Source organism: Cupressus sempervirens, chromosome 10, assembly GCF_028749045.1.
Source record: "Cupressus sempervirens isolate cs-2001-9-10 chromosome 10, ASM2874904v1, whole genome shotgun sequence".
Lineage (NCBI taxonomy): Eukaryota > Viridiplantae > Streptophyta > Pinopsida > Cupressales > Cupressaceae > Cupressus > Cupressus sempervirens.
This window is the reverse complement of record NC_143127.1, coordinates 865827301-865840435: the sequence shown is the minus strand read 5'-3', so window position 1 is coordinate 865840435 and position 13135 is coordinate 865827301. Positions and strand designations below refer to the sequence as shown.

The 13135-nt window shown below is 34.2% G+C and overlaps 1 protein-coding gene across 2 annotated transcripts in view; it reads left to right on the top strand.

Moving 5' to 3' along the window:
* Nucleotides 1-12784, top strand: part of LOC149536760 (NF-kappa-B inhibitor-like protein) — a 31896-nt gene extending 19112 nt beyond the window's left edge. Inside the window, exons 2-9 of one of the 2 annotated variants that reach the window (XM_089804007.1) lie at nt 3736-3899; nt 4060-4161; nt 5438-5494; nt 8135-8215; nt 8414-8448; nt 11438-11527; nt 11633-11789; nt 12369-12784. In XM_089804007.1, the coding sequence (XP_089660133.1) occupies nt 3736-3899; nt 4060-4161; nt 5438-5494; nt 8135-8215; nt 8414-8448; nt 11438-11527; nt 11633-11789; nt 12369-12488 (806 nt within the window). In that variant the 3' untranslated portion in view covers nt 12489-12784. The remainder of the gene's footprint in view (nt 1-3735; nt 3900-4059; nt 4162-5437; nt 5495-8134; nt 8216-8413; nt 8449-11437; nt 11528-11632; nt 11790-12368) is intronic. The other variant, XM_089804008.1, reaches the window with a different exon arrangement.
* The last annotated feature ends 351 nt before the right edge of the window (nt 12785-13135 follow it).

Below are 13135 nucleotides of genomic sequence, written 5' to 3'. Positions count from 1 at the left end.
AGAATATCCTTTTGTGAGAATCAATTAAGATACAGTATCTGTCAAACTGCCAATGAAGTGATATGAATCCCCCATAGTTAATCCTAATGCATTAACATTGATGGGGAGTAAAAATTTAATGCACAAAATATCCATTTGAACCATTTGAACTGAACCTGCGAGTTATTTAGTTGACACAGTATAACTAAGGTTAATGTGAGTCACATAACCTCCTCCATAATCCTCATATACATCAAATGATATTAAACGTAGGTTTACAACATGTCACCCCTCTTAGCTTGTTTTTCTTTTTAGGGCATGCCAAGAAACCAAAGAGTGAGACTTAATCATTTACCTATCAATTTTTGATATTGATTGGTCGTAGCCATTAATGGTGCCACACACATCCATAATTGTTGCTCTTTTAATGCTTGTACATTCATAGTTGGTTCATTGTTGATTTCGTACCTAATAATAGTTGCTTTCCTTTGATTCCAAGTTTAACCATAGCCATTGTCCCTTCTTCCCTAGGTATGTGGATGTTGATATACCACGACCTTTGTAGGCTCAAGCTCCTATTCCATATTTCACAGTATCTTCCGCTTGTTCCTTTAGCTTTGGAGCAGGCGAGGTTGAGTTTCGTTTACAAACATCTGATTCTTCATCTTGTTCTTCTCGAAATTCCGCTTTGTGATCTACTTTGGAGTCTTCTTTATGCTCTTCCTTATGCTTTTGTTTATATTCTTTATTTGGTATATCCATGTGCCTCCTTGTCCTTGATTTTGATTGGTCCATGTTGAGCAATGCCTCGCATAGTTGATTCCTTTTTTCCTATAAAGAGTATAAAGGACTTCTTTGCACATCAAGATTGATATTTTCCATACTTTTTAGGCTTGGATACCTAAAAACTTTTCAACCATCATAGCTGTGGCATGAAAATTGGAATGCCAACATTTTTGTTCATAATGAGCTTCAAATCTCCAAAAACTTGAGCCTCTGCACCATATACCTTTCTCTATGACACTCCTTGCTTGAATGAATGAGCCCTTTGCTTAGCCAACATTAATGACATTATGATAACTACTAGGATTTATGGAGCCAATGACATTCCTTTTTTGAATGCAACTCCGAGCCTTCAATATCGAAGCATCTTTCATTGGAAGCAAAACACTTAGACATCTTTCTTGCTTCTCTTCATCTAAAGGGTAGTTTTTCCTCTTTATTTTTTTGTTCTTGTTCATCTTGTTTTGTTTTTATTTATTGTAGAATGCCTTGTCCATTTCTATCCAAGAGAACTCACTACCATCAAAGTTTTTCCACCATACCTTAGCTGCTTCTTGAAAGTAAAATAATAACATAGATATTTACATCTTGAATATCTACCACAACAAAACTTCATTTAAACTTTTTTCTTGGGTGACCACTTTCTAGCACATTGTCTTTTCTGCAAGATAAAATTGAGCTTAAGGTTTTAATATTTTATGTGAAAAGGGATCTTGCATTTATGCATTTCTTTCCCAATAAAAAATCTAAATGGGAAAATAAGCATTTAGACATGTAATTGTTCTCTTAGTTGCTAAAAGGGGCATTCAATTTAGTTTCCTGGATTGTCATTTAGTGATTTTATCCCTCTTTAGGGTTTGATACACAATTTAGAAGGCAAATTTTGTAGGAGATAACTTCAAAATTGTCAATCAAGCCTGGCAAATGTGAGCAAATTGGGTTATTGTGATAAGAAAATCAGACTGCAATGCAGGACATAAGTTGAGACAAGCAAAAGGATAGTTTGGAAATCACAATTTTATGAGGCCATATATCCTTGAATACTGTTTTATTACACAAAGTAGTTCCATAGATGGTGCTAGAACTAGTCCAATCTGATGTACAGCAGATATAGAATTTGCATCTCAAGATAAAGTGTCTCTATTTCCTAAACATTGAACAAAATAATTCCTGATCTATTAAAGTTTCTCACACTTTGCCCATATAGTCAAGTTGATATGAAATGTAATGAATAAAATGTTTTTTTAATAACTAAAACAAAATTGAGTATAATAGAAACACAAAATAGAGAAATATAGGAATTTCCAATACCGCAATACATAATAGAAATACTAAATAGAGAAATTTGGAAAATGCCAAGTAACCTAATGTTCAATACTTTCCAGGGAAGAAAAAATTTACACCGTACAACAATCCTTGAGGAGGGATCCAATATAATGTCTCTTGCCATAAGAATTGAACCCAATAAAATATTATCCTGTCAATGAAATGATGAGTCCCCTATATAAAATTTCTAAGCTAACGACACCAAAGGATATGGTACCTCTAACACAGTTGTCCATTTGAACCAATTTATGTCAACCTGGAAATTATCCATTTGACCTAATATACTTAATGGAGGATCATGCACACTACATGAGCTATTCCATGACTGATGACACAATGTGCAACATGTTACATAACAACCGCCCTCTAGCAAAATCTTTGAACAAGATTCAAGACAGCCTTATTTGGACTTAGGATATCTGTAAGGAACTACAATTTTGTTTACAGGTTTTGAGGGTCCTTTTTTAGAATCATCACTGTTAAATTGATTTTCCAATCAAATGTCAACAAGTGAGTAAAGATTTACAGAAGCAATCTACTTTGCCAAAGAATGAAAATAAAAAAATAAGCCCAATTCTCCTTGTAGATCTCCAGCTCTCCTATACCCAAAGAGGATTATATCATCTTTAACATATGCATTCTTTACAATGTATTTACTCTTTCATGTATGAAATTGAGATTTTTGAAATTGTTTTTGGAATTTTCATAAAGCAAGATGATGGAATCTCTCAAACAAAGGTGTAAGTACTTTAGCATGGACTACAATCTCAGTAGTTCTTGAATTGCAAACCAACATTCCGGATAACATTTTCTATGGAAATCACATATAAGACTCTCTCTCCATCTCCTACAGCTAGAAAATGCAGTTGAGTGCAGTTTTAATATTTTGCAAAATCTATAAAGGTAATCTAAAATAGCGAATCCTAATATCTAAAAAGTGCAATAAACTTGATGTAAGTTTGTAGTAACTTAAATATTTGTAAGTGGTATGTTGATTTATATGTTATTGAAGATTTTACTTCGAGCTTCTTCTCAAACCTAATATTCTTGATTTTCTATTTCTCCAACAATATTTTTGCACTCACACTCTCACTTCGATGTTTCTTCAAGCAATTTCTTCAAAGCATTTGCTATCATGGTTTTGGTTAAACAGTATTATTTTGGAATCAAAACCTGAATATTGGATGAAAATCAAGGCAACATAATATTTTTTTAGTAAGAATATCTACAGAATCTGTTTCTTGCATTTAGAACTGAAGGTTTGTTTCACTTTTCAAATCCCACTTACTTTGACAAAGGACTTATTTGGATAATAATTACTGAGTTTTCTTTTCAGTAACTTTCGCTTGAGTTTTCCACTCTGTTATCCTCTTGGATTCATTTTGAGTCTATGACTGTTTTTGTGAGGGCCCTTGAAATTATTAAAAAAGTCGAATAAATATGTGATTGAATGATTAAAATATAAGAAAAAGATAGCTTAACTGCTTCAGCATGAGATCAGCTGTTTTTAAATTTTTGTGGGACTACACAGGCTACTCTCAGAATATTCATTGTAAAAGATATGTTTTAAATATTTCAGTTTTATATTGAAGGGCTTCATCTCAAATTATCCTAGTTGATAAGTCTTGCTGACATGGCACAGAACAGATAATGAGCTCTCTGCAAAAGATTTGTTCAAATTATTTTTGAAAGAGCGGCAGTTAGAAGGAGACTTTATCACAAAAACTTCGGACAAATTTTGGACAGAGGAAGTCTTTGACGTAGATAAACACAGAATCAAAAAAAAGAATGAAAATCTTCAACCTCAAAAAGTATGTTAGCATTCATTGAGCTGAAAAACTAATGGAATTCTTTGTATTCATGTGTGAAAGATTTTCTTATATCTCAATCATGCAGGTTTCTAGAACCTGCAGCAGTGCATTTGTGCAATGAACAGTGATTGATTAACTGTTTTTTCGTGAGTAATTTCAGATATTGGAAGAGGAAAGTGGAGGCTTCTTGAAGCTAAGTGGTACCAAAAGTTGGGTTTCTGGAAATGATGAAGCCCCAGTAAATGAAAGTTACTTAAAAACTGTAAACCATCTCTCCTCCCCAATCTCTCCTCTTCCTCTTTCTTCATCACACACACAGACACACTCAGTCGCTCATTCACTCTAATGATCTCTGACGTTTCTTTTGGTGACCCTTGAAGAGTGGGGGAGTTCACTTTCCATTTCTCCTTTATACTTTTTGACATAATGAATTTATTACCATTTTGAGAATAGCAGAAGGATTGAAAAAATGACGTCTATCTTTCTTTTTTCTTTTGCTTGGCCTTAATTAATTCACTTCTCTTGTGCATGGATTACTTTTTTACTTTTACTCCATAATGGTGCCTGTTAGATCCTAGGTGGAAGAGGGGAAGAGGTTATTGGAAAGAATCCCCCAAAAACTCTACACTCTTGTCAAAATACAAATGAAAAGAATCCCCAAAAATTTCTAGATTCTTGTCACAAATACAGTTATCTCACCTAAGATATCAATTTATACAAGGAAGCACTTTCATATGTGGATACTATATAATCTGATAGGGGTCCATTAGATGTTGTTAAAGTGACAAAAGGGAAATGGTTCTTCTTTTCTAAGACTTTGAGGATGATGCATAACCATGTTCCATGGCTCAGATAATGTTGAGTGCTTACTCTGTGACGAAAAATACTATTTTTCTCGGATACATCTGACTCGCTATATAATCTAGAACATTCTTCTGGTTATTCTAAACGGTATTTTTTATGTGTCCTATAATTTGTTAACCATTTCGGGAAAGGATTACTAGATTGATATCAAATCATCCTGGATATGAAAGGATCACACATTGAACTTGTAATTGTTGTAACTGTATAGTTGAGTGCTAGTTGTTCATGTGACAAAAGAGAAATGATACTTCTTTTCTGAGACTCCGAGGATGATGTATAACCATGTTCCATGGCTTAGATAATGTCGAGCACTTACTCTCTGATGAAAAATATTGTTTTTCTCAGATACACCTGACTTGCTATATCAATCTAGATCATTCGTCGGGTTTGTGTAAATGGCTTAATTTATTTGTCTTGTAATTTGTTTCCCATTTCTGGAAGGGATTACCAGGTCGGTATCAAATCATCCTGGCTAGAAAAGGAACCCACATTGAACTGAACTTGCAATTGGTGTAACTGTATAGTTAAGTGCTTTAAGAATTGTAGAAACCATGAGAGTACTTCTTGGAACAGTAGTCAATCCAACAAAATGTATAAAATTCATAGCATGTGTTCTGTTGAGTACCCACACTAGGTTGAAGATATTCAAAATGATATTATTTCCATTGTTGCAGGAATGGAAGACAGACAGGGAAAACAGGAGAAAGCTTGGCTTTCTGGAGTATGAAGCTGTAAGAAACATTGACTCGCTTGCATAACTCTTCTTGTATACACAGAAAATGCATCTCTGAACAATGCTGCAAGGAATTATTCTTGCACTGTCTTAATCTTTTTTGTTTCTTTTTGTTTTGAAGTTTTGGGGACATCCTCTTATTTTGATTTTTAAAGGGATGCCCAGGTATCTTTCGGATCGCTTGGGAATGCCCTAGCAAAGGAAAAACAGGAAAAAGGTTTACAAAAATACAGTTTAAAAAAACAGCTAGATCTCAAAGGTTATTAATAATTCAAAAGAAAATTTGTTTTTAAATTATGAATGTTGGCACGTGGATTGAAGTCTTGTTTTCTATCATTCAAGTTAGTATTCAGAATTTTTGGGGTTAACTATGACTGCCAGCATAGGATTTTACTATCTGCAATAGCCTAATAGGAATTCTATATAAATCATTCATCCACTAGAACTGTTAGAATAAAAATCTGGTTGCCATGTAGTTCACCACCAAGGAATGTGTAAGGCATATTAATGAACAATAAATAGAAATCAATACCAATACCAATACCAATACCTGTGTTCACCATGCTGTTAAAGCCATCAGATAACAAACACTACTTAGAATCATGTATGAAAGTTATCATAGCTATATGTCTTGATGGAAACTTCTGACGACAAGGAAATTACTGATTATCTTCTTAGTGCTACCTAAATGCTTTATTGTTGCATCTAGATTCTTTGTTTTAATGTCACCTTATATTAATTCACAAGACAGAAAGCATTGTTGCTGCCCTCTCAATTCACATATATATTTTCATACTCAAAAAGCTGCTTTTATACTGGTACTTATTTGTATTTAAAACATTCAAAAATTATTTTTAATATATTGTTTTAACTGCCATCCTCAAATTCTGGGAAAGATTTTGCAGTCCTCATGTTCTTTCATGCCAGAAAGATAAACACTGCTTCTTGCCATTGGTGGTCATGATTCCCTCAAATGATCTTTAATATTTATCATTTTATTGACCACAGACATCTGCCACAGTACAAACTTGAAAGGAACTTAAAAATTCAAATTAATAGATGAAAGTGAAATTACAAGACAAAATTCTGACCAACACTCCAGTTGGATTGTGAGACCTACCCTTTTATCATTCTGCCTCAAAATAGACCAGAATGCTTGTAAGTATATTATTAAAAATCAACTTTCACATGATACTTAATGCAACCACAAAGCTGATACGACTCATATGAATGATATTCGCCATAAGAAACAAAAACTTTGTAATTGCTATAAGACAAGAATTCACACAATGTTGGGATAAACATGCACACTGTTTTAACATTTTAAGATAAAAAGAAATGCACAAAAACCTCTTTGTTCAACAATCCTTACATCAAGCCTCACATAATCGCAAATAATAACAGTACTTTACTGGCAGGCAGTTTATTGAATATCTTATAAATTAAAATCCTCTATTCACTTGTGGAAGTTGGAAATATAATTTTGATCCACGATCAATTTTCTGAAGTATTCTGTACTAGAGGATGCCGAGTCTGATAGTTTTGTCTGAAGAAGAGCCCTAGCTTCTCTATACTGGTGTTGCAGCCTCAGACAGGGCTGTCTCTTCTTGCCATGTGCTCCTCAAATTCTCACCAGTTATGTACACAATTTGTGTCTCATCTGCCATGCATGTCTGCTATCATTTCCTCATCATCAACCTTTGCTGCCCTTTCCTCAATCTCTCTATCTCTGCTACTCTTTCTTCATTCTCAGCCCCTGCAACCCTCTCCTTATTATCAAGCTCTTGTACGCTTTCCTCAATCTCTGCTACGCTTTCCTTGTCTTCAATCTTTACAACATTTTCATCAGATTTGGCTACCCTTTCCTCATTGTCAACCTTTGCAGCCTTTTCCTTATCACTATCCTTGGTAATCCTTTCCTCATTGTCAACCTCTGGTACCCTGTCTTAATCATCAATCTCTTCTACCCTTTCCTCATCATTAATCTATGCCACGATTGCCACCCTTTCCTTAATCTCTGCTATGATATTTCTTTCCAACTTTATTCTGCATCATTTGTGAGGTCCAAACTTATAATATATTACAATTCCGCTTGTGAAATGTGTCGAATGTGGAATTTCTATACATCTTTGTGAGATCCAAACCTATAATTTGGGATCAATTTTTATCACTTTGTAAGATTAAAGATCTGTTTTAAATTTGAAGTTCTCAAGTTTTGTAAGCTCTAGTTTTTGAAATACCTTATATGCTTTCAAAAAATGAAATCTTCCTCCTTTTGCAGGATACTTTTATGTTTTTCCGTTATTGGCTAATAAAATGTATTTTTATCACTTGTCCCTAAGTTGATTTTAAAAACTTGAAAAACTCTTTCTTTTTTGCCTCTAATCACCATTTTGCAAATTGTATTATTGTAAGAAAACTCTCTAAACAATGAATATATTTCACTCGTCACATTTAGCTTTATCTGCAAATAGCGAGTCTGATTTTCTGAGTTATGTACTTCACTATATTTTGCCAAAAACATTATCGCTTAATTCATCAAGAAGTAGTTCCTTATATTTTGTTAATTTGGCTAAGTGATATCATCCTGTAGATCATGGAAATGTCTACTGATACATATTTGGGATCTTTTCTTCAGTTGAAGAGGGAACTTCTGCTTATCACAGTAGGCATTGGAGCAGCATGCACTGGTTATTGCTACTTCGTTATCTCACCCCAGGTGCAAATTTTTTGGGAATCACTTCTCTCAGCTATTCCCGACTGTAGAATTGGTTTTGTTTTTTAGCCGTAATATATCTCAAGTAGATCTTCCAAAGAAGTAAAAGCTTTATTATTGCAGAATGTTGGGTCTATGCATATAATTGTGTATGCATTTTAAAATTATTTATTCATGTACAATTGATGTTCCTTGAGTCAGGTTGCTTTGAGTTATGCAGCTGGAGCTGTTGCAAGGTGAAAATATGTAATTCTTTATCTCAACAATGGTCAATCTTTGCTACAGAGATGTCTTATCATTTATAATAAATTATTGTCAAGGAAAAGAAATCTTCTGTATGGGGTAGGATTTCATTTTGATATTGTAAATTTAGTTGAAAGTTAAGTGCTTGCAAAAGTTTTAGGCTTTTAGTATTTATCCTCTATTATAAGTGATCAACAAGATTAATGAGTTTGCCAAAGCTTAATTTTTGTTTGCCATTTAAATATTTTGTGCATCGTATACCTTTGGCATAAAATTACTAGGTTGTGTGGGTGCGCGTACCCACACCCCTGGGAGGTGTACCCATGTACCCAAGTACCAAGTATACATACCCTAAGTACTAGGTACTCAGTGGAGAGCATCATAGCTAAGGACCTTGATAAAGAATTATGATTTTTGATTTGGTTCTGTGTTTGCATATCAGCTTCTTGTTTATCAAGCTTAATTCAATGCGAAATCAGATTGAAACTTTGATATAATACTGACTAACAGTAAACTTTATCATTGTTCAAGTCAGAAGTTTGTTATTGTTATATGATTTATGATCTTTGTGTTCATGTTTAAAGTCTGCCTTTTCTGTTATGAATTTAAAGTTTAAACATTTATCATATATTAGTCATATAAACATATTGCAAATCTGAAACTGAAAACAATATATTACATCTGCAAACTTTATCACTGTTCTTGTTTTGAGAAACCATTTTTATGACTCATTTCCAGATTTTCTATAAATATTAAATTATTTTATAAAAAGGTTTGGTGTACCCAAGTACCCCCCACTCCCTATTTTGAAAAATAGCCGTACTGATACCGGTACTGGTATTCTGAGTACCCAAGTACCCACATCCCTGTGCAATCTTGTAAATTTAAATGCTATGAGTTTCCATATAAGTTCAATTTCATATCATTTTAAATGAGCTCCAAGGTTTGGTTTAGTGGTTAATGCACAGTGATCATACCAATCCCCATACATGTTATATGGGCTGCAAAAGAAAGGAGTTTGACATGATTCTACATTGATGAAAGTAGGGATACAAGGGTGACTTCAAGGGCATTACAGACTTAACATATTTGCCAACGGAGAAAGAGGTCAAGGGTGAAAGGCCCAAAGTGGTGGATTATATTTGCTGTTTCCCCTCACTAGCAGCAAATGCTTAGAGTTCCTTGTGTGTTAATTGGTTCCCCTTGCTTTTTGATTATTATCAACATAGTAAAAAATATCAACTTTGAGTACTTCTGAAGGCTGTCTTGATGAACCAAAAACATGTGAAATCCAACGTATATTCTTTTTTAAAATAAAATTTCTTTTGAAATATAATAGTACTTAGCACAAATACATGAATGGCATCATACTTGGGTGAATCACTCATTTTTAAGAACTGTTAAACAAGAGTGATTTTTGCCAATAGTGGCATGTTGTGATGGTTAAGTTGCTGAGTCGTTATCCTTGCCATCAAGGTTCAAATCTAATGGGGATGAGGTCCCCCATTTGTGGCCTCACTGGTTCATAGCTCCAAGTAAAAGCGTTTACCCCTCTTTTTTAAAAAGAAAAAAGAAAAAAGAAAAAAAAAAGAGTGATTTTCAAGACGTTGCATTCTCCAAAAGCTTTCCAATGGAAAAAGATGTTAAGAGGGTGAAAGCCTGAAGTGGTGGATTATATTCATCATTTCTCCACCCACTAACAAATGCTTAGAGGCACTTGCATCTCAAGTGGTTACCCTTGGTTACCCTTGCTTTGTAGTTATTGTAAAAAAATGAGGAAAAATGTCACTAATATACTTACGGAGGTCTTTTTGATAACCTAGAAACACACCAGTCAAATTCTGCTAAAAATATTTTTTTATTGATTCTAGATTTGTGTTACCTCATTAGCTTGATGTTTTTCGGTGATGTAAATGGATCTTTTACAAACAATGCATTTGGGGGTGCAAAACTCAATTAGCTCTATTATTGCTATGTTAGCCATTGAAATATTTTTTTGTCGGTAATTGCTTTTGACTGGAACTACGAACTAACGAGGCCACATTTTATATGGACCTCATCCTCATATATGTTTGACATAACTACCCTTGTATCTCCCTATGTCGTCCTATTACTAATCTCTTTAATTTATCCACTATTTGATTCCATCTTGTTATCTTCTCCTTTCCTCTTCAATTCCTATAAATTTTGACCTCCTACCACCAAATTTTGGCATGGCCTTTCAATTTTTCCTTCACAAATTTGACTCTCTCAGGATCTTCTACATCTTCATACTTGAAATACTCCTCCATATTATTGATCCAATCAATCAACTCTTTTGGAATAAGGTTTAAAAAAAAGGTGGACACTTCAATTTTGGTCTTTTTGCAAATCTGGAATATAACCCTCAGAATCCTATCAGCCCCTCTGGATCCATATTTACCTCTTAGACTTCTTCAACCTGCCCTTCTTCATATTCTTCCTCACTTTTGTCTCTTGCCCCAATATCAATCACTTTTCGCAGTTGTTCTTGCAAGGCTTCCACTTGCCTCTGGAGGGCTCCAAAGCCCTCTTCTGTGACACTTGCAACTCGTCCACCACGACTCTGTGGAGGCTTTTTTCACACTTATCTCTCAATCCACAACCACACTCTTCTGCACAACCAGTCAACTTTTTCAAGACATCAACGGCATAGCTAATCATATTGGGAAATGATAGCCCTATAATATCATAAATGTCAATGGAATCAAATGCCGTTTGAGTTCCACATCCCTGTTTTTCAGAATACATATAGTGTCATTGAAACTTGCTCCAGTCTTCTGTTTCAGTAGCTTCTTGTTATTTTAACAAATGAAGTACAAGAATGAGATGGTTTATGCCCATGGTTTCTTTCATTTGTTCATGCTCCAGTGTCATTATAATTGTGGTTACTTTTTAAGATATAGTGAAGACTTAATTTCATGTCTTCATTTTTAAGCTTTAGTATCCACCTCTTTGGTGCAGCTGCTTTTATCTTCGACTGCTTTATCATCACGTAGACAATATCTCCAAAGAAAAGCTGGCAGAGGTCTTCACACGTAAGAAAGTGAAGAAGTAAGTGCAGGAGTTCAATAACCCTAGGAGTTTCTTCACCCATTCTAAGTGCTAATCTTGCATGGATTTCATTGATTTCTAAACTTTGTACTGGTTCACTTTCAGGATTGGCATTCGTGGTGATGATATAAGGGAATCATTTGAAAAATTTGTTGGAGGAAGTGCTATGGCTCTTTCTTCTCCTCGCTTGGTAATCCCAGCTGCACTATTTGGTTTCTGGGATTTATCAAAACATTTATTTGCCAATTCCTTAGACTTCGAGGTAATCTTTACTGGGAGACTATGCTGTATTTGTTCTGGAAAAAAATTATGCAGTCTTGGTATATGGTTTTTCTGTTGTTGGATGACTTGAACATCTTGTTTCTTTGTGTTAAATTCTCGTGAAATGATAAATCCTTGTGAAATTCTCAGAAAAACATAGATGACATGCACAACTTGGACCATGACACATTTTGTGAACTTATGTGTTAATATATGATTGATCTTCTATGCTTAGCTACTTCAATCCTCTCCATCTTAGGAATCGATTGCCTACTCAGACATTTTGGTAATATACATGTATATTTAACAACATATTAGCTACTTCAATCCTCTATGCTTAGCTAATTCAATCCTCTCCCATCTTATCCCATTGTATCATGTTTCTTTCTTTTGCACAAGGAGATTTTTATTTAAATATGTTTTTACTATCAGTTCAATATGTGGGGTATAGTCCTAGAGAGTTCTCTTTAAATTCTCCATTTGACAGATGTAGTTTTAATTGAGTTTTATTTTTTATTTTTTCCTTGGGGAGTTTTCTTGCCAAGAAACTAATCATACTCAAACTATTTACTCACTTCAGCTTGCTCCAGCGATTCTTGGGTTATTTGCATACAAAGCTGCTGCATTGGTTCAGGTGTATCGGGACAATGAGGATTTGCTTGTTAGTTTTATGAAAGATGAAGAAAATTCCAACAGCTGAACTGCTCAGAATCTTTATCACCATGACCAACGACAACTTCTTTATAAAAGTTCTACATGATTTTTTCAATAGACATTAAGGCAAGGAACTAGGGTCCCACTTAACCCAAAAGTTAAGAAATAGAGAGTACTTTCAGGTACTCGTGTTCCTAGATTAAAAAACAAAAAGATGCAATAAAAAGATGCTTTACTTGCTTGGGTGATTTCTATCTGTACCTTGATATATGTATACATATATATTTCCTAGATTTAAAAAACAAAAGATGCAATAAAAAGATGCTTTACTTGCTCTGGTGATATCTATCTGTACCTTGATATATATATGTGAAGATGATTTCAGTGTAGTTCTTCATATCTGTTATTTGTAATTGGTTTCTAGCTGGGACACAGAAAGTTTTGTATCTGTTTTCCTGCACATTTGATTTTTACAATTGTTTGGATGGGGGATTTTAGATTGTTGGCTTTTTCTTTCTATCACTAGAATTACCCGAGAGGTTCATGGTGTAATGTTAATACACATTACCTGGACATGAGCTCAAACTTTGAATATTTCATTTTGAAGTATCCTCGGTGATGCATCTCTGACGTGATTGTGGTAAATAGTAATGGGAAATTACTTGTACACATTCAAATTCCTCATTTGTCTGT